This window comes from Lagopus muta, chromosome 3, assembly GCF_023343835.1.
Source record: "Lagopus muta isolate bLagMut1 chromosome 3, bLagMut1 primary, whole genome shotgun sequence".
Lineage (NCBI taxonomy): Eukaryota > Metazoa > Chordata > Aves > Galliformes > Phasianidae > Lagopus > Lagopus muta.
Window position 1 is genome coordinate 49,390,137 of NC_064435.1, and position 21,478 is coordinate 49,411,614.

Sequence of the window (21,478 nt, forward strand, 5' to 3'; positions counted from 1 at the left end):
TAACTAGAAGAAAACATGCAAGGGGGATGTATGTGCCTCTGCTGCGATGTGACCTCTGCCAGCATAGCCCTGACATGAAAAATTAGCAAAAATAAAGCAGAAAATTGTAGTTAGGGAAAAGTATTATTGCTGAAAATTTTCTAAGATGAATGGAAAACATCACTCCCATATTCAAGAAAGGGAGAAACAGACACGGAGAACTACAGGCCAATGAGCCTATTCCATGCCTAGGAACTTCATGGAACAGGTCCTCTTGGAAGAGATGTCAAGGAATACACAAGATGGGGAGGTGATCCAAGGCAGTCAGCATGGCTTCATCAAGGGCAGATCATGTCTGAACAGTCTGGAGACCTTCTACAGTGGAGTGATGACATCTGTAGACCTAGGAAGGGCAACTGGTTACCTGCCTGAATATGTGCAAGATCTTTGACATGGTCCAGCACCACATTCTTATTTCTAAATTGGAGAGATGTAGATTTGAAGGCTGTGCTACTAGATGGATAAATAACTGGTTTTATGATCATAGCCAGAGGTTTGTTGTCAAGAGCTTTATGTTCAGGTGCAGATCTGCCCCTGGGGCCCATCATGGGACCAGTGCTCTTCAGCATCTTTATTGATGACATAGACAGTGGGATTGAGCATACTTTTAGCAAGTTTGCTGATGACACCATGCTAAGTGGTGCAGTTGACAAAATAGAATGGAGAGACACCATCCAGCTGGACCTAGACATGCTCAAAAAGAAGGCACATGAGAACCTAATGAGGTTTAGCAAGTCCAAATATGAGGTATGAATACACAGTAGGAGAAGAAACTCACTGAGAAAAGGACTTGGAGAATCCTGATACACAAAAAGCTGGGTATGAGCCAACAAAAAGCTGCAAGGCCAACTGCATCCTGAGCTGCATCAAAAGAGTGGTGGCCAGCAGGGAGAGGGAGGGGATTGACCCTCTCTGCTCTGCCCTTGTGAGGCTTCATCCGGAGTACTGTGTCTAAGCTGGGGACCACAGAAAGGATGTGGAGCTGCTGGAGTGGGTCCAGAGGAAAGCTACAAAGATGATCAGAGGGCTGGTGTACCTCTACTGTGAAGAAAGGTTGAGGGAGTTGGGCTTGTTTAGCTTGGAGAAGAGAAGGCTTTGGGGAGACTTCACTGTGATCTTCCAGTACCTGAGGAGACTTACAAGAAGGAGGGAGATCAACTTTTTACAGTCTGATACTGGTAGAACAAGGGGGAAACATCTTTAAACTTTCTGCTTAGAGGTTAAGAAGAAATTTTTTATTCAGAGAGTGGTGAGGCACTGGATCAGGTTGCAAGGCATTTAAGGCCAGGTTGGATGGAGCCCTGGGCAGCCTGATCTAGAGGGTAGCAGGGAGGCTGGAACTAGATGATCTCTGAGGTCCCTTCCAACATAAGCCATTCTATGATTCTATGAATGCAAAGGGAAAAATGAATTGCACCTGAACATATACAGGTAGGGATGTTGTGAACCCTCAGGGATACTATGAAAGACAAATCATATGGAAGCACAGAAGCAGTCCTTCTCAGAAATTAAGGAGCAGGTTAGTGTAGGAAAGTGAAAGCCTTCAGCTCATCTCTGCAACCCATTCAACAGCTGAATGAACTCCTACATCATGATAGAATGCAACCATTAATGTGTTGTGGTCTCAGTAAAAACATGGAAAATGGTAACTAAGATCTATCACTCAGTCATGAACTCATAATATGGAGGAAAGAGGGATGATTCTTAGGAAAGAAAGAAAGTACACAGAAAGGAGAAAAGAAAAAAGAAATATTATTGTACCTACCAGGATAACCTCCAACATAAATGGGATTGTTTGTATCTGCAGATGTTGACTGAATGTGGGGATTATCAGTTTGAACCAAATTCCCATCAATTATCAGTGAGATACGATATTTGCTTGTGTTTGCTTGAAGCTTGTGCCATTTTCCATCACATAAACTGTTTGCAACTCCTGGTTCATACATAGCTGTTATTCTGCCAGCTCCATTGTTGACATGGAATAAAACCTGCATAAACAGCCAGATGACAATAAAGATATGAAGTAAGAATAGATGAACTAATTTATCTAGATGAAAGCACAATCATGGTGCAGATATTTCCATTTTATAAATGTTTGCTAATTACGCATAGCTAATGTTTACTTTGATAGAGTGTGAGTCCTTAATTGAATTATATTTAAAATCTAAAAGACTTAGATCCGTCCATGCAATGATCTGTGGCTAGGTTTGTGCACATAGGATTTCAATGTTTCCAACAAATACAATAATGTAATTTTCTCATAGAAACAGAGACATAAGTTTTGAAAGAAGATCTGCTGTATCTATCTGAAGGGAATGAACCATAAGCAATTACTACTATCAATAGGTGTGTTTATTTCATCCCTTTATTTTTCAAAGCAGTAGCCATTTCTACAATTCTGTGATAAGGATTAATATGTAAATATGAACAGAAAATCTTCTATAGAGATAGCCATATTTAACACCATCTCTAACTAGGAAGTGTTGAATAAAAAATGAGCTTTTTCTGAGGAAAGCAAATACTTAAGAGCAATCAAATATATTTTTTTTTCCTGCAGGAAATGAGTGGTGCACTATGTATTGATTGTTAAAATGCTTATGGAGCATAATGAATGGATTTACAGAGAGAGAGTTAATTGTCCAGGATACTGCTCATGAATATTGGAGAAGAGACTACAAAGTAGGGTGTTTTGTACATGAGACAATATGCTTAACAAGGGCAAGTTCAGCTCTATGGCAGAAAAAGCATTACACATCAAGAAAGGAATATATTCAGTCTAACATACAAGATACCTGGTATAGGAGGTCACAGTGGCTTCACACTAACATGAATTACAACAATTACAAAGGCAGAAATTTCCAGTGAGTTCTGCTAAACCCGCATTCTATCATACTATGATGACAAGCTTTGATACTTACAGTCTGTCCCATACTAGTTCTACAGGGATTTGGTTACATTTTGCCTCCATCACCTCCATTTCAGTGATGACTCTTTAGTGGTACCCAACCATTCAATCCTTCCACCTTTAACAAGCCTTGTGAAATAAGTATGCCATCACAGGGCAGCCTACCTTGCCATTTACAATCTCCAATCCAATGGCATCAACTTTAGCGCTGCTGATTCCAAGGAGAACTCCATGCATGGCTGTAGTACGAAACTCAAGCGTGATGTTCACATCAGTCCGGACTTTGTAACCTTCTCTGACTGAAAAGAAGTTATAAGCTCCTAATGAAGAAACTCTAACTCACAATTCAAAGAAGCATTCGTATGTGGTCATTAAAAGATCTAAAAGGCACACTAATTACTTTGCTGGAAAAGGGTTTTGCAGAAACTCTTTAAAGTTTTTCCAAAGTAAATTATCCAAAATCAAAATTCACATTTTACACTGGAAAATTAACATTCCCAAATATGTTTCATTACTTTCATTTAGATTTAAAGCATTTTATCTCATTTGCTGGAGAAAGAGTCAAGAGTTTAAATGAATGTAGCCCTTCATGTTACTTTACAATTACTGCATCTTTTGTCTCCATACACTTTAACAGAACTCAGCCTAATTCTATGAACACGACATGAGCATCAGCTGCAAAGAGGTCTCTTTCTTTCCCCAGAGTCATCAGCTCTTTGAACATATGCAAAAATGGCCACTTTGGGGCACATGGATTGAAAGGACTCTGAAATACATACACAGGGCATGTTAACTATGTATACCTCCAACAAGGACTAAACGTTTTCACTGACACTAATTCACTAAGATACTGCTTCCATCTAATGACACTTACCAAGAGCAGCAAAACCACTTCCATCAAAGAATGTGCCATCCTGCACTGTTGCATAGCATTTATTCACAGCAAAGATGGAGACAGGGCTCTCCTTATCCAGTTGCTTGCTGTTAATCGTCATACTGCCAATGCAGGCAGGAATGCTGTGAGTCACCTAGCCATACCAAAATGCAGGAATTAATGCATAATAAAAACTGCTGCTATGGTCTTTACTGATTCACCTGAGCTTACTGTAAATTAACAACGAAACACGGACGTATCTAAAATATTTACATAATTACATTTTTATTTATTACATTTACTTTTATAAGGTTGAAAATGCACACAGTATCTTACGAAGGAACATAGTATATGCTCTCCATAATGTACAGAAACAATTGCATTTTCTTGAATTTGAGAAGGGATATACCCAACACTTAGACACTTCAAATACATTTTAGCAAATTCATATGTAAATCATGACTTTCTAAGGCTCTTTCCAAGTATGGATCAACAGAGTTCCATCCAGCAATAAGATTAATTAAAATTTCTCACTATCCTTTTTAGTAATTACATATTCAAAATTATCCCTACTATGCAATTAAAAAGCAAGGGTGAAGAAAGCATAATCAGAATTGAGAAACACACAGCTATCAACACCAGAATCCTCCCTAGAATAATGGATAGCACAAGGAGGAAGGTGACAAAAAACGCCTTCTAAAAGCATGCTTAAAAATATGCTTTAATCTCAAACAGCTAAAGGCAGCCTTTTGGAGATATTTAAGGCATTGAATTCCTATGTGAATCCAACAGGATTTAGGTTATAAAATTTCTGAGGTTTTAAGTCATATTTTTCTCTTCTACTGAGCATGAGAATTTATACTGTTTATCTGTTTTCAACAAAGAGGTTGATAGAAAAAAAGAAAAGCCATTAAGGGCTATTAATAAAACACAAAGTTCCAGCTCTAGCTAAAATCACTATACCATAGAAAGCCAGAAAGATTTATTTAGTGAAGTGTCATTATGCTCTTTGTTGTTTCTTTCTTTGTTGCTTTTTTGCCCCTGTCAGAGACAGGATACTGAACCAGATGTGTTTGATGTAATATATACCCATTCTAATATTTCATACTGTCAGACAGTAACCCTCCTCACCCCTCCCCAGACCTTACATTTCCAAGATTCTTCGCCACATAGTCTAAGGGGAGTCCTCCCACATACAGCTTGCCCTCCACATCCAAAGTGCTGCCATCTCCCAGGGCACTGACTGATACCAATTCCTGTCCGTCCACAATGATGATACCTTTTCTTTTAACATATTCTGTCCTTATCTGGAAAAAAATGAGAGGGTGCAAACATAAGCAGAGTCAGTTACCTAGTCATCATTTGTGAAGGAAGAAATACGATTATTAAAGGTTAGATTGCTTGCATGCACTGTAATACTAAGTCAATCCCACGAAACTCACAGAGGCTGAGGCCATTTCAGAATGCAAGTGAGCAGCCTAAACTGCTTTCCTGCTTCCCCAGGGGCATATAATGATTATGTTTTGCCCTATCCCAGTTTTTTTTGATGTTTTAACAACTACTATTTAAATCACTAGCTTACTGCTTTAGGATGTGAGTAAGTTACTGAGTTGGAAAAGTAGAGATCTGTGCTTGCCTGCAACACTTGCTGCCCACCAGCAGAGCCATCTCAGCTCTCTGGAGTACACGCTCCTACAGTACAGTTTCATGATGGGTAGTGCTGAGTTTGTTATGACCAAAATCTTTCCAGATCTACCTTGTTCATTCGTAGTCCTGAGCCTTCTCTGCATGAAAATGATTATTCACTTGCAGCTGAGATAATAACTGATCTCAAGTCAGCTAACTATTTATTCTTCTCCAGTTACTTGCAGCCACACTCAGAATCCTAATCAGGTTCCACATGAGATTTCATAAACATTTGGATTGGTAAGGGGATAAAGAAGTACAGTAGAGCAATACGAGCATAAGAGGAAAGAAAGGTGTTTCTTTTGGCAGGAAAGCATGCTCGTTTCAACTGATGGTACAGTAATCATCCTCAGCTGTGAAGAGGTGTGACTCAGCCTTGATTTCAGAAAAAGGGTTTAAAGTTCTTTTTTTTTTTTTTGCCATTTGTCGTAAAGAAAGATCAGCTTTCATACAGAATGTTTTCATCTCTTATAAAGTTGATAGTGTGAGTATGAGTTTTTATGTAGCTATACTTAATTTTAAACACACAGCTTTAAATCCTGAAGTGTTCTTCCCTTCAGAGTAGGCAGCAGAGTTTATTGTTGTTATCACTCTCTAACAGAGATTCACGTTTGCTTTCTCTGGTAGCTCTTGTTGTTTATTATTCTACTTGTTATATATGAAAACCAAAAATAACTCTGCTGATTCCCCAGCCGCCGAGGAAAAGTGGCAGCTCTTAGTCATCAATCACCTTCTCCCACAGAAGCCACTTCCTGGAGGTAAGGCTTAACATATGAACAAGTGAAGGGAAGCTTAGCAGGATGAATGCTGTCAGCCTCACCTGCCCAAAAGATAACTAATGTGGTGAGCTGCTTTTAAAACTTAAGCAGACATCACAGATGTTTCTTGCAAAGAAAGCCAGAGCCAACAGTCACTGAGTTGCTCAGAGGAACGGGACTGATGGAGTCTCACACAGAGCCTCTGTACAGAAGAGCCTGCATGCTACATGCTATTTGAAATCTACAGCCGTAATTCCTCCCAGAACTTGCCTTATGCCAAACACTCTCCCCCTCCAGCCTCCACTGATTCAAAATATTTACCTTTCTCTTTTTGCGCAATCCAGGGCAATACCCTGTTAGCATTAGCACTGTTAGCACTCAAGCATTAAGTGGTAAGTGGGAGAAAGGAGAAACTCTACAGCCACACTCAGTTGCAAGTCTTTGGTAGCATAGCGCATGGAAAGCTGTATGTGAAAAAGATCACAACTTTTAGACCTCTCAATTTCTTCTCCAGTGAAGATGACTATTATGCATTATTATCACAGTGGGTGAACTATTTTACTCCTAAATAATCTCAGAATCTTGGAGGGTGGAATCAATTCATCACTGATGATAATTTTTAAAGGAATTAATTATGCATTGATCTGAATGGTTTCATGACTGAGTTAAAACCTGTTTGCCCTTGCAACACTGAAATTATACAAGAAAGGCAGTGAAAAGACATCCCAGTAACATCAGAGTACAAAATTGGTGACTACCTACCGTATGCCATTTTCCATCATTGATAATAGCAGGGTGAGAAGCTACTGCTCTTCCTTTGCCTAAATCAAATGAAAAATAGAGCTGTCCCCCAAGAAGCTGTAAGGCTGCATAATCAATTTGGTTCTGGTGAGCCATGTAGTAAATCAGGCCACTGGAGGCAAAGGTTCTAAGATTCAGCTGGACAGAAAGCCTAGACAATAAAAACTCAGTGTTAATAATACATATTTTATTCTGCACTCACAAAAAGATGCTCAGGAGGTAGAGAACAGCCTCAACCAATTTAACATTATGAAAGCATTTTTTTATTACAAAGGGCAGAAAAGTAGAATTTGCATCATGTTCTGTGAAGGCATGACCTATACTATATTTCATAATACAAGTCAGTGTTGTACCTGTTAGAAATTTGAAAAGTATATAGTGAGCCAGGTTTTAAGAGGGACAGGCTCAGCTGTTTATGACTGCAGGCTTGCCTACTGCCCCAAGGAAGGAACAGATCCCATTATTTTAGCCAGGCTTGATGGAATATAAATAGGCAGACTGAGAACAGACGACAGCCTTCAGACAGAGGAGTAGTTTCTGCACTCTGGAACCCCAAAAGTTATTCATATAAAAGCTATTTATATATTATAGAAATGCTAGGTTAGGACTGCATAGCATCAAACTTCTGCAATGTTCTTATATTCTGTAGTTAAAACGTAAGGGCTAAGGAAAGGAAAGGGTTCTTTTCCCTATGCTTGCAAAGGCTATGTAAGCTGAAAGAACTTAGGCTTGCAGGCTTTGCTTTGATGGCCTCAAAAAAAATGAGACTGGCAAAGACCATGTCACAGATTAGTCTCTACAGAGCGATTCTTCCCAGTAGTCTTGGCTCCTGTGGTGACCTTGGGAATGGAGCAGATGTGGAAGGTACAATTGCAGAAATCCAGTGAGGGTAAGATGTTATCTGTCTCACCCAAAGAAGCAGAGACCAGTAAGGACTCGGGGGGAGGGAGGGGGGAGAATGTAAAGTTCTGATAAACTCATGACCACAAACCTGCGGGAGACATTTCGTTTTGATGCAGTGGATGTGATACTTTCTTCCATGAGGAAATAACAGGAATTGAGGTAAAAGCTGTTTTCAAAGCTCATAATGATTCTGCTTGAAAGCCACCCTCACACTTCTTGTAGTTCATTAGAGAATAACACACTATACGCATGTCCAATTAAAGTATACTCACTTTTTTCTGACAGTAGTCTGATTGAAGAGCAGCATCAAGTGGCTGCCTTTGGCAAGTCCAAACTGATGGGCACCTTGAACATGACCAGGCAGCTCATCTTTTGCACAAGCTACCTGTTAATGAAGGAACTTTATTAAGAAGTACAGTATCAGCTGCTTGCCAGCAGTGCTGAATGGCAAAATATTTATTCTGATCTTTGTAAGAAGAAAAACTGAGCCCCACTATAACCACAAAATATATGGTAATACCAATTTGCTAAACTCCTAACCCTTTCAAGCCACCATTTTGCTCAGAGAGGACTAGTTGTAATGATTAAGCATTAAGCTATTTCTCCTAGACAGTACCAATCTTTTCTTCTAAGAAATGTTTATAGTTCAAGATATATTCGTTAACCATTTCTCCTAATTGATAGTCCTTTTTCTAACGAATGTTAGAAGACAGTAAGATCCCAGTTAAAATCTTATGGACTTAGCAGAAATATTTTCCCATTTAGTGGAGATGTACATTTTTGTTACGATTTAGGAAATGAAGAGCTGAGTAACAGAGTATGAGCCAAAGCCATACTTTAGCTCTAAGGACAGCTTATTTCTTTTTATAGCCACAGTTGTATGAAACGTATAAAGTCCTGCTTTCTTTTGCTACATAAAAATGATTTCAAGATGCTCTGGAAACACTTCATCATGAAGATGTGCAGCTGCAGGAGGAAAATGTGATGCTGCCTTGGGAACTGGAACTGTGTGAGAGGAAACAGGTGCCATACAAGCTGCATTCAGGTGCTGTGTCTCACTATGATGGCTTGAGCCTCCCCTTTGATACAGACCAGAGACTGTATCTGTGTGACCAGGAAAATGGAAATGCTAAATTGCTCAGCCAGTGCAAATCTCAGCATGGAATTATACTTTGGCAAGAACTTACTGAAGATAATAGTTAATGTCAAGTCCTTCTGCTGAAAGATTTTCACTCCACTTCTCTTTTCAGTGTTACTGCCTGAACCATGATAAACCTAGCTAAATTTCCCTTTCAGAAGGCCAATTGACTGCTTCACAAGTTTATCTCATATTTTTTTTCCCCACAGGAAATAATTCAAATCAGCATTTACTAGACTACTCCTACTACATACCACAGAAGAAGAAAATACGTACAGTCCTTGTTTTGAAAATTTTCCACAAAGCTAAAAATGCAACTTTCACCTGAGTACTTTCCTAGAAGAAGCAACAGAGCTTTGTTGAAATACATACTTTTTTTGTATCTGTAGGAGGCCTCACGGGAATTGGTAGTTCAGCCTGAATCTCCATGTCTTCTAGCTGCATGGCTGTTTTAGGCTTTTCTGACAAAAAGCAGCTGCCCATATCCACATGTTCATACTTCATGGAAGTGGTGAAATCCAAAAGTCTGTGTTTTACAAAAACCTACGTATTAAGAGCTGAAATCCCAAGAGCATGGAAAGTACTTCACAAGGTCTTTCACAACAGAAAGATTCACAGTACTGTAGCATTATTCAGATTGGAAAAACATCTCTAAAGTCATCAAGTCCAACAACAACAACAAAGAAAAAACAAAAAACAGGCAAATGACTGCCCATCTAACAATATTAATAGAAAATATTCTTGGAAGGACCTGTAAGTACAGATGAAACTATAACAGAGAGCAGTACTTTGCACAGCATCCATATACACATTAAGGACATGTTTACTGTTATTTGTAAATGTAGCTATTAATAATCAGTATTCATTTTCTCCATGTTATGATGCCAGGTCATTAGTATAACACTTGCCTTATGTTAAAAAAAAAAAAAAAAAAAAGACAAATTAACAGTGTCAGGAGAGCAATTTCAAAATATAATTACTAATTACTGTTCAGTTTTCCAGAACATGGAAGTTACCACTCTGACTTACTCCTTGTTAAAAATAAGATTGCTGATACAGCCATAAAAGGAACCAGCCATTTTTAGCCCAAAGAAGCCCTCTCCTGCAGGGATGCCACCAGCATAGAAGTTGGAAATGTTCATAGGGCTCATTTCTGCTGATGAACCAAGCCTCAGTTCTGAGGGGTTACTTTCATCCACCTGTATAGTTATGATTCTAAAAAGATAGAGAAAACATTCAACAAGGGCCTCAGGGTTTTTCATATCAGAAACATTCTTTTCATCCTAAGAAATATGCTGTTTTAAGAGGATTCCCTAACTTGAGTATTTCCTTCAACACCCAGAAGAAAAAACTAGAAGACCTTCTTTAGATAAAAATTATCTAAACAGTTATCTTAACAGTTTAGCTTAGAATTTTGTTGAGTAACTTTCCAAATTATTTTGATAGCTCTATTTTTTTCTAATACTATTAAGCATACTTCACTCAAGTGGCCAAGCTGCCTGGAGATTTTGAGAGCTTTTAAATACAATTTAATCAGTGGCTGTGTGCTGTATACAATTACCATATAAATCAGAACACATCAGTAAAAGCAGAAAAACACAACGTGATTATATTCCACCTAATGAGCTCTCAAAGGCAGCTTCTCAAAGATTGCAGTGATCTGACAAGGGCATACAATAATTAAACAGGTAGAACTGTTTGCAGTCATATGTACCTCTTATTCCGAATTAGGATGACAGAGTGTTCTTGTCCGTCACTGTATGTTCCATTAGCAGACCTAAGAATTACTTTTCTAGTACTTGCTCTATCTCCAGCATTAACATGCACTGCAAGATGACCATCAATCAGCATAATGGAAAAGAAGGGCTGTGGATTTAATCAGAAAGTTATTTTTTAACTACCACTCAGTTTTCTGTCACTCATTCATCACTGTTCAAACAGAATATAGTATGAAAAATTTACCTCCAGCTTTCTTTTAAACATACTGTAATGAAACAGAAAGACTAGTAGGTATGTATCAGCATCTCACAGAACGCAAAGCCTTCTAACAGAAGGTATGAAAGATTTCTCTGCTCACAAGAAAAGTCCAGGGGATTGTTTTTACCCACACACACCCCTGCTTAGAGGAAGGGAATAGAGGAGGGCAGGTTAACATTCCTGCTAACACTTTAACACTGAATTCTAGGAGCTCTAGAACAGATGTGAGTTCTTTGCTCACTGCAAATGCTTCAGAAAGTAATTCTGACTAACAAAAGTGGAAAATAATGTTCAGTGTTTATTTCACGTGCAGGTTTTTTTGTTTGTTTGTTTCAAAATTAGTCTGGATCTTTGCAACTGTTCTCTGCTAACAGATCCTTCACCTCCATCCTGCTACAATCTCTGTACTCTTTGTCCTTCTACCCTCTCTGAGCTCAGGGCTCTTTTTTTTTTTTTTTTTTTTTTTTTGCAAATTAGAGTCACAGAAATTCGATGCGATATTTTGAAGTACAAATGACAACAACAAAACTAAAAAGTGTTTGTTTTCAGTACTTGCCAAATGTGCTTGTCTGCGCCGTCGCTTCTCCAGTCCCCTACTGAGTCCAGCAAGGATAATACCATTGCTGTTCTTTGTAGCAAAAGTTGCCATCAGTTCTGATTCTGGACTTAAGGACTTAGGTTCCAACTCGATATATCCATTGTTCAAGATATTCACGCTACGAATAGGCTATTTTACAAATAAGAGAAATAATTACTGACTTTGTCTTGCTGTTGCACCCAGTAAGAAAAAAAAATTTCAAATATATATTACTTTGCCTAGAATTTTTCAAGGCAAGTCAATTTCAACTGATTATATTCTTACATAAACATTACTATTCATTGTTCAACAACAGTAAGAATCAGATCATAAAACTTCCAAGTCTCCTACCTCCAATATACAGCCTTTTCTTACTCCGTATGAATTTCTAAGCAAGTCAAAGGTTGAACGGGATATTTCCAGATTCTTGATGCATCCCACATACATCCTACTATTAAGACCTTTCCTGAAAGACAAGACAAAACAAGGCTTTCTTTCTTTTTTTTTTCCCCCCCAATGAACAGCATTTGGAACCTCCTGGAAGAAAAGATTCATCTCTCTTCAATAAGAAAAAGAACACAGCCCAGTGTAAGTAAAAAGGGGGCTATTTTGGGTTTCTAATCAGATGGTATTTCCAATCTGAAAAAGAATCAGATAGCACTGTATCCAAATGGAAACATGTAAGTGTTAGTGTTGCGTTGACAGGTCAGGCCATTTTCCAAAACTCTCAGTTGAATTTCCAGCTGAAAACATGATGGCTTCTGTGTGAGAGTAAATGTAGCAATTGTTTTTCACTTCTCAAGTCTGGAGGACAACAATAGTCCATATTTAAGTCAGAAAAATGTAAACTTTCCCTGCCATAATCCCTTACATGCTGCAGTGCCAACTAAGATTCAAGTTTGCATCCAAGTGCAATAAATATACAGAGATAAATATTGTCCTGGAATTTACTTTACTGTCAAGAAATGCAGATAATTTAATTAGTCTTTCTTTCAACCATGTTTTTTCTTTCAACATGAAGCCACTGAAAGAAATGTAGCTTCACAAGCTCAGCAGGAACGTACAATACAGAAAGTATTAACTGGAGACCAGCTATAAACTATGTGCATAAACAGATTAAAAAAAAACAACACTACATTTAGTTCACACCTGTTACAAGTTTCAAAACTAAATTACAAGAATTCCTTTCTGAAGCAGAACTCTCAACCTGAAGTGTAATTTTGTCCGTAAGTGACAGCTGGAAAGCACAAGGCTTATACAGGTAAAGGTCAGAGAAGCATTGTTCCAGGCTGCTGTGGCAGCTGCTGCTGTGGAAATCACCGTTCTCTTTCCAAACTGTTCTGAAAAGCCCCATAGTAGAGCCTAAAGGTGAGGAACAGATAACCAAGTCTGAAGCAAGGCTTCAAACTTCACTGATTCCAACTAACATCAGTGGAATATCAGATTTTGTTAAAGTCCTTCTCTCTGCTTGCAGTGTCATAGCAAAGGAGTAGAAGTGAATGCACACTTTACCTCACAGCCCTTGATCTTGGGAGCCCACCAATGAAGATTGGGTCCTTATCAGAGCGATTCAAGTCTGAGGCAACCCCAGGTGCTTCTCCTTGCTTGGTTTCTTTGTAATTAAGGTTATATGCATCCGTGACTGCCAGCATTCCTGCAAAGAAAAGAGTTGAGATCTAGAGAAGGATACTAACTTGCATTCTTCTATTTTGACAATCTTGTTTCTAATAAAGGAAAATGTACTCATTGAGTCAAACACGTATAGGCAATCTTATCATTATTTGAGTGAGTACATGTATTGCAGTTCCAGCTGTTCTGCTATTCTCATTTATTTCTCTCTGCCAAAACCAAATCTGGAAAGGTCTACAGGAAAAGATATATCTGAGAATATGTTACAGCTGTTCACATATATCACTTGCAATACATTACTTCCCTTGTAATGCATTACTTTCCAATCATGAGCCCCAAAATTGTTGTACAATTTTCCATAAAAAATGCAAAACACATGCTCCCTAATATACAGACTTAGACAAAGATTTCTCATTGTTTAAGAGCTATTAATATATGTGTTCTGGCATCTGCTGCACTACCTGTTCTTTATAAGACATGGCAAATACAGCACTAGATTTTCATTGCTGTCTTTCTCCTATCTTACTTCAAATAAAGTAATACAGAAGCTGCAGCTAAAGAAATTCTGTAAGCGTCCAGATTCGGTTGTGGTGATGCTTCTTTTGGAACCCCTAGATATTTCTGACTGTAGATGGACAGAGACCTGTTTATTCAGCCTGTAACTTACCTTGTTTCTTGTTCCGACTGAATGAAATTTTATACCATGTTCCATTGTTGTAACGATTTTCTGTTGTCAGAACAAGAGGTCCTGAGCCTAGATCAACAGCCAGTCTCACTTTGCCATCAACAAGCTCAAGGGACAAGAAATCTCTCTGGAAGGAAAAAAGAAAGAAAAAACAGAAAAAAGAAGTAGAAGAAGAAAAAAAAAATGATTCAATTACAGGAAAAAAAATCTTCCAGAAATATGCATATTTAGCAGGTATGACCTCGTGTATGAAAAAGGGTTGGTAACTCCTGTAGACTATTTCTTAGGCCCATCTTTGCTATGTTTAGGAAAATTAAATTCCAAGTACCATAAAAGGATTTATATCCTTTGTTTTGTTTTATTGTTGGTCTTACTTAAATGAATCAGCAAGCTGGATTGCTCAGAAGACAAAAGTTTAAACAACAAATGTCACAACTGATTTTTTTGTTTTTGATTGAGAGTAATTTGATTTCACTGTTAGCATAATAACCAAACAATATAATGTTCTTTCTGCAAGATGCAAATAGATTCTACATGTTTATTCACATCAACAGAAGGAAAAAAAGTCTGCTTCATTCTAGAAGTGCCCTCTCTACTCTGTAAAATTTAAGTCACGTATCATTGTGCAATGTATTCAGGCAGTGAGTACATAATGAATCAAATGAATTATGTAGTGCCTCCAGAACAATTTGTATCTGAACAAAGCTTTGTCCTCCAGGAAAAGTAGGTGGTAAACTGCATGACATGACAATGAAGGTCTGGAGATGGGACTAGCATACGCTGCTGTTGGAAGCTGAGTTTTTCATTTCAGTTTGCTGAATTCACATCTCATGGATTTAATTCAATAAGACTATTCAATAATATATTCTTCTGCAAGTTCAGTTCCAGAAGATTTTACATCCTGTCAAGGTTTCTCCAGCAGGAAAAAGAAAAAACTAGTTTGCCATCCCTGCTGCTTCTTCATCTTGTTTTTAGTTAAAACTATCCTTAATTTTACTCTCAGGATTGAAATAAACAAGCAATTATTTTCATTGCATGTAAATATTCCATTACATGTTAATATTTGTTCTAAGGCGTAACCTTAAGGATCTCTGTCTTTTATTCTTTTACTCATGATGTCCATCACAGGTGATAATCAGTGTAAAGATGATAACTTGTTTTAATAAATGTAAATTGAAAGTGGACATAGAAGAAAGTAAGGAGTTATGAAGTGTTCTAAACACAGTTTCCGACAGTTTAAGAGTGATCCTTTTCCTTACAGTGCCATTTGAAGCAAGATACAGAAGTAGGCCATTAGGTGAAAAGGTGCTGAAGAATATTATTATCTGAGTCACTGTTGACCGAAGTGCCTTCTCAACAACTGAGTATCCTCTGCCATCAAAATGAAATGAAGTGTCTTCATCTTGTGGGCTATGGAATGGGGGAAAAAAAAAAAAAAAAAAAAAACTAAAACGTTAGCTGAGGATTTGTGTTTTTCCAGTCATTTTAACATAAAATAAGAAAAGTTTGATCAGCTGGTGCAGGCCCTAGGCAGTGTGATTAGGAAACGTGAAAAGCAATTTGAAGCGTGGTGTTATGAATAACTGAAGGATTCCAGCCAAAGACCGTTTTCATTATAGAATATCAAGAGTAATTTAGCCATGGGGAAGGATGCACACAAGATAAAAAGTGTTCTTCTCTGATATATGAAAGGAAAACAACAATCTCTTAAGGGAAAGAAATTATGACACCCTCTAAATTTAGACATGTCATACATTTATAAAAAAAGCTTTATGTAATTGCACTTATAATGAATTTCTATTAGCCTCTTTTCCTGCACTACAGTACTTGTTGGAAATATCACATACAATCAAGCAGCACCCTCTGCTGTTTCTACATGAAACGTTCCGCAAAAGGGAATACAGTCGAGCATATTTCTTTGCAATTCCTTAAATATAAAAATAGAACTGACTGTAGTCTCCTTTCACAATGATTACAGGAATGGTAGCAAGCTCAGTGGCTACAGTTTTGCTATGGACTTTTAATAAGAGTGCTTTACACTGTTACTGAAAAAAAATCACAATTTTATCTTGCTCTGCATTACTGCAAAGCAAATATTCCAGAATGCTTTGATTTACAGGCAGTTCCCAACTTTTACTGCACAGAGTAGGCCATAGCCATAGAACTCTTCTAAAAAAGTAGGCATTAATAAATGATAAAATTTCACGCAGTTAAATTATTTGACACTACTGACACATCCAGATTAACATTTACAGAACTGTAAGTTAATGATCAATATAACACTGCACTTTGTTTGAGTTCACTGTTTTTTACTGGAACAGAAATATATGTTACACATATAAAAGACTAAATCTATTTGAAAAGAGAAGAGAAAGACAAAAATACCTTCCAAAACATCCACTGCACTTGCCCTCTCTTTCTACGTAGTTCCAAAGACCAATAGATTTTCCATTCAGGGATGCTTCTCCCATGCATCCTTTAAAATGTGTTACTTTAACAGCAGGTGACTTCTGCAAAAAAAAAAAAAAAAAAACAAAAAAAAAAAAAACAAAAACTTCATGAATACAACTAATGTTAAGTATCCTGAAAATTAAACAGCTAAATTTTAGGTTTTTTTCCATTGAACTCTAAATTTGTTAGATATAAGTCGTAAAAGAACATATTTTAGCATAACTGTAAACAACTACCATTTAAATCATAATAGATCTGTTCTGCAGCAAGTAAAGTAACTACAGCCTTGACCTACTTACAATCTTTATTGCATAAAAAATGGCAATCTAGAAGAAGCCATTGAAGAACGAACCAAAAAAAAAAAAAATTCCATGTGCAATATCTTTGCATCATATATGTACACACTGCCTGCCCTGATGAACAATTTAGGTAAAAATTCCTAGACAAAATTAGCTTCAGATTACTGAAGAATATTGTTATGGCGTCTTTGCTTTATGTTTATTTTGCCTGGCAAGTCATTATGACGTAGCCAATTTATGCCATTATTACTAAGTGAAAGGTGCATTTCAAACATGATAAAAACATTTCATAGAATGCCAATAGCAGAATTTAACCTTAATTTGCCCTCCAAGTCCTCCAATAAACATTAGTGTTGATTCGTTAGCATCTAGTATACTAGCTGTTCCCGGTGAGGTTGCAGATTTAGGTGAAGACTTCTGATTGGAGTTCATTTCCTCTATGCTGAGTGTACCTGTTTTTCCAAACCTATCAATTGCAAATAATAAATGGTTTTAGAAATCATCCAGCTTAATCAATGCATTCTATCAACTTTTTAAGAATAACAAACATCTTGTCACTGAAAAACTCGGCAGATAGTTTGCATGGTTTATGATGTTTCTATAATAACAAATATTCAGTTTCCACTGAACTTATTTCTGATTGCCCCCTTTAAACCTTCAGTATTTATACAATTTACACTTCAACTACCTGGTTGCATGTATTCTGTGCCATTTGTTGTTGTCAATTTGAAAATCAGGGTATTCTACTCTTGTTGATCCTGAGCCCAAATCCCAAAGAAGAGCTACCTTACCACGTCGCATCTCCACAGCAAGGAAGTCTGTCTGAAAAAAAGCAGTCCTTATTTTAATACATCACATTGAACAAGTTTCTGTTTAGTGCATTTAATTTTAACATGTAACTTCTAGAATCTGTCTAAATTCCCGTTCCTACCTCACTGGAGTTACTTTTAGTCAAAACCCTAGGGAATAGTTTTAGCAAAAGAAGATGAGTGAAACAAAAACATATAATGAAATAAATAAAAAAAACAGCTCATATATAGCTAACTGAATATCTTTTTAATAGACATATCAAGATGTGATACAGTGTTTCCACGCACATCTGTAGACATGTATAAATACCTGAGTTCATGCAAACAGACCTACCTGTCTGTTTGAAAAAGTATTAAGTCTGTGAAAATGCATTAACACATGCACACAGCTGTGTATCTATTAGAAGTACAGAGGGAAGGAAGAGGGAGGCAATGTGACACTCCACTATCATGTTCCTTTAGCTGTGTGGATGCATAAGGGCCAAAGTCAAATTCCTTCTTTACGATAACAAGCAAAATGCTTGATGTAGTCTAGCATGCTATACAAAAGCATCATGCAGTGTAAGGTAATTGAGTTAAAGTAGAGAATGAGAAAAGGAAAGTAGAGATTCAGATTCTTTGCATGCCAAAGAAGCAAGCTAACAAATCAGGTGTTTTTTGTTCTCTATCTTTGAGGATCTCTGTGGAATCATCTAAAGCCTCATTTGGGTATTTAGTCTGAAGTAGGAAAAAAAAAAAACACATTTGGCCATTCAAGTATTTGACTATCATCAACTTCAGTGAACGCATACAGGAAACTTACCTTTCCATTGCTACCCAGGTAGAAAAGGAGGTTATCCGGTTCAGTAGTTTTCACATTAAGGGTTAAAGAGTTGTAATTTGTAGATGAAATCTGGGGCTGGTAGGCACGAACACAATCTCTGTCTGCTGATACTGCAACTTTAATCTGGGGATAAAAGGGTGAAATAGAATCTAAACAAGCCTCAGTGTACAGAGCATATGTTTCTAGAAGATGTACTTAGTTTCTCACCAACCAGTGCAAGAGATTTCTTCAGATACTTTTATGTGACCAAAGTATTGTTACAGGGGTTAGATCTTAATCTCGTAATCTCTTAGGAAAAAAGATACAGAAATAGATAAGAAATAAATACTCAGCCAATTACAAAAATTGAGGGCATTAGACAAAGCTATCCAAAATACCACAGAAAATAACAATAAATCTTATGTCAGAAGCCCACATATGAGTAAAAGCCACTATAATAATATCAGATTATAAAGACACACCAAGGAGCTTGATCATTTAACAACAGAGAAGCCTTAATTTCATCCAATTCATTGAACACACCTGTAGTAACTAAATACATAATGCACGTGTGTGCAGATGTGTGAGATGGATATATAAAGTTTCTCTTGTCTAGTAAACTTCAACTTAGAAAACAAAAGATATCCACAAAACATGAAAACGAACTCTCAAAAATGTAAAGAAAGTTTTGCTTATATTTCTTATCATCCTTCTAGGAACCTCTGTAGTTTACAATACTTCCTCTGTTCTACACTGGATTCATTAAGCTTCAGACTGTAACAAAGATACAATAACCATAAAATTAAGATTTCAGAAAGATTTCAGAAAGCAGGTATTTTTCAAAAAAAGCCCACTTCCCTAAAAGTTACGGAATGTGAGCACACATTAAAGTCAAGAACATATTAGAAGTCACTGAGTGTGAAGTCAATTTTATATCTTTCTCAGATTTCACTGAGGCCCATAGTACAGTTGTTATACTTACACTGTTTTTAAGAGGGAAGCTGATCTTTAAAAAATTAATGTTATTTATCTCCAAGTATTCTGGATGCACAGCAACTTCTTGCAAAGAAAACAACATGGTAGGGGATACATGGCAAATTTATTGACAGAATCCACATTCTTACTAAAAAAATTGTCATTATACTTGATGATGCATGGAGGCTTCTCACATCAGTCTCTAAAATAAGCCTAGAAATTAACATCTTGTCCTAAACACATGGCAGCTCCATCTCTTCACCTGTCTCCCTCTCATTAAGTATCTCCATGAATTATTTCCAACACTTCTCATTCCGTTATTTTAATAAGAAACAAAAGGAAATAGAAAAAAAATAATAGAAATATTAAAAATAAGTTACTGCCTTGTTCAGAAAAACTCACAAGCGATAGATGAAAGCAAGAAGCTAAAACTATAAAATACGCCAACAGCCCTGCAAGTAACTATTTTAGTATCAGTCAGTGCCCTACAACTTCAGTGAGATCCCAGAACAACCACGTACCTTCAAGGTAAATTTTATGCTCTTAATCTCAAGCAACTTTCTGTGTTAAAAGTGAAAGTGAAGCCAGTTAAATCTGCAGTGATGATACTTACAGATGCTGCTTGTTTCCGGGCTTGACTGATGAGCTCTTTAATTTCAGACAAATTTCTGCTCAGATTCTCTTCTAGCGTTTTCAGAGGTTTCAGTCTATCAAGTAAAAGTCTCGCTTGTGCTTCAACTTCTTTAGCTTGTTTTTCAGCTGTGATTACTGCCAAAACATAAATGGAATATTGAGGTAGATTGGAAAAGAAACATTAAAATACTTAACCAACGAAGCCTGTTTCTGATTTTATTTTATTTTTTTTTTGGCAATTTTAATGAGTAAAGAACACGCATACTTAAAGGCATTCCATGAGTCTCCTCTAGTGATCTAGTGAAAAGTAAGCACATTTTTATTGAATTAGGAGGAATATTTCAGTCTATGAGATTTATTTTTAATGCCTATTAAACTTGAATATTAGTACTACTTCTGCAAGCAGTGACATTTCTGGAGAGCAGTGAAGCAGTAAACCTACCAGCTTTTGATGAATCAATTATAAGCTCACTGGTTTTCCTCAATGTGCCATTAACTTGGGACAATGTAGATGAAGCATTCAGCAGCTTTTGACTGAAATCCCCAAAGTGGTTTAAACCCACCATAGTGCTGATGTTTGCATATACAGCCAGCTCTTTCACTTCCAGCATGTATTTCCTTGTACCTGAAACACAGTGGCAGTTCACAGATTCAAAAAGTCACAGCTTTCATAGAGTAATAAATGCTTGACCTGTTTAATAACAACACAGTTGTTTACATAATCACAACATTAGAAATGCTGCCAGTTGCATTCCTTTCATACTAAGAGTTATGTTTCCAGCTCTTTTTATATTCAGTCTGTGAGGGGAGCTCCAAACCAAGATTGACCATGATCTAACTTTGCCTGGCTGTTGAATGCCCCTTAGCTCACAGTGTAGGAATTTTAACTTCTGTGAAACTGGAGTGCAGGAGTAGGTTGCTGCAACTCCTCTTAGTTAGTAAGCTGAGAAATGGACATAGCTATGGCCCTGAGCTAAAAACACAGTAAATGTTCACAAGTTGGTGATATAGAAATGGATATAATTATCAGTGTAACATGCAGGCACACAATAGTAATACATACGTATATAAACAAGACATACATATATAAATAATAGAATGTACAACAAAACAGGCAGGTCTGTTACATTCTGCTTTGGGCCATGAGCATGTATACACTAAGCACATTGCTCCCATTCTCACCCTGTCCCTTGCACTCCCTATGCCAGGAACAGTGGGACTCAACTGCACAGAAAACTGTGTTTAGGTCTGCAGGGATCCATTACCCAAGGCAGAGGACAACACCACCATCCATTAATCTCTGTCCAGACAAAAAGTGGACTATTTCAAGAAATAAAGCAAACCTGAAATTGAACAATGTTAACCTGTGAGTTAAGGAGACCCATCCTAAGATTTTAATGATACTTTAATTGACAGTGTTTGGCTTTATGTCAGATAGCATCCTGCAAATAATACCCAGCGTAATCTTATCATTCTTTAGTGTGAGTTAAGAGTTTGAGCTACAAAATAGGTATTTTAGTGCTTAATGTTCTAATCT

General features: G+C 37.1%; 1 protein-coding gene across 3 annotated transcripts in view; it reads right to left on the reverse strand.

Annotated features, from left to right (window-relative positions):
* The window catches only part of LAMA1 (laminin subunit alpha 1), a 101,121-nt gene that overhangs the window by 1,625 nt on the left and 78,018 nt on the right, over nt 1-21,478 (reverse strand). For all 3 annotated transcript variants that reach the window (XM_048938524.1, XM_048938525.1, XM_048938526.1), the window contains exons 43-62: nt 20,384-20,566; nt 19,922-20,076; nt 18,334-18,477; nt 17,411-17,544; nt 17,038-17,188; nt 16,358-16,482; nt 15,232-15,382; nt 13,955-14,099; nt 13,171-13,312; nt 12,010-12,124; nt 11,638-11,808; nt 10,819-10,970; nt 10,134-10,319; nt 9,477-9,630; nt 8,239-8,351; nt 7,025-7,214; nt 4,967-5,125; nt 3,819-3,972; nt 3,110-3,243; nt 1,805-2,027 (exon numbers count right to left, since the gene is read on the reverse strand). In XM_048938524.1, the coding sequence (XP_048794481.1) occupies nt 1,805-2,027; nt 3,110-3,243; nt 3,819-3,972; nt 4,967-5,125; nt 7,025-7,214; nt 8,239-8,351; nt 9,477-9,630; nt 10,134-10,319; nt 10,819-10,970; nt 11,638-11,808; nt 12,010-12,124; nt 13,171-13,312; nt 13,955-14,099; nt 15,232-15,382; nt 16,358-16,482; nt 17,038-17,188; nt 17,411-17,544; nt 18,334-18,477; nt 19,922-20,076; nt 20,384-20,566 (3,081 nt within the window). The remainder of the gene's footprint in view (nt 1-1,804; nt 2,028-3,109; nt 3,244-3,818; nt 3,973-4,966; nt 5,126-7,024; nt 7,215-8,238; nt 8,352-9,476; nt 9,631-10,133; nt 10,320-10,818; nt 10,971-11,637; nt 11,809-12,009; nt 12,125-13,170; nt 13,313-13,954; nt 14,100-15,231; nt 15,383-16,357; nt 16,483-17,037; nt 17,189-17,410; nt 17,545-18,333; nt 18,478-19,921; nt 20,077-20,383; nt 20,567-21,478) is intronic.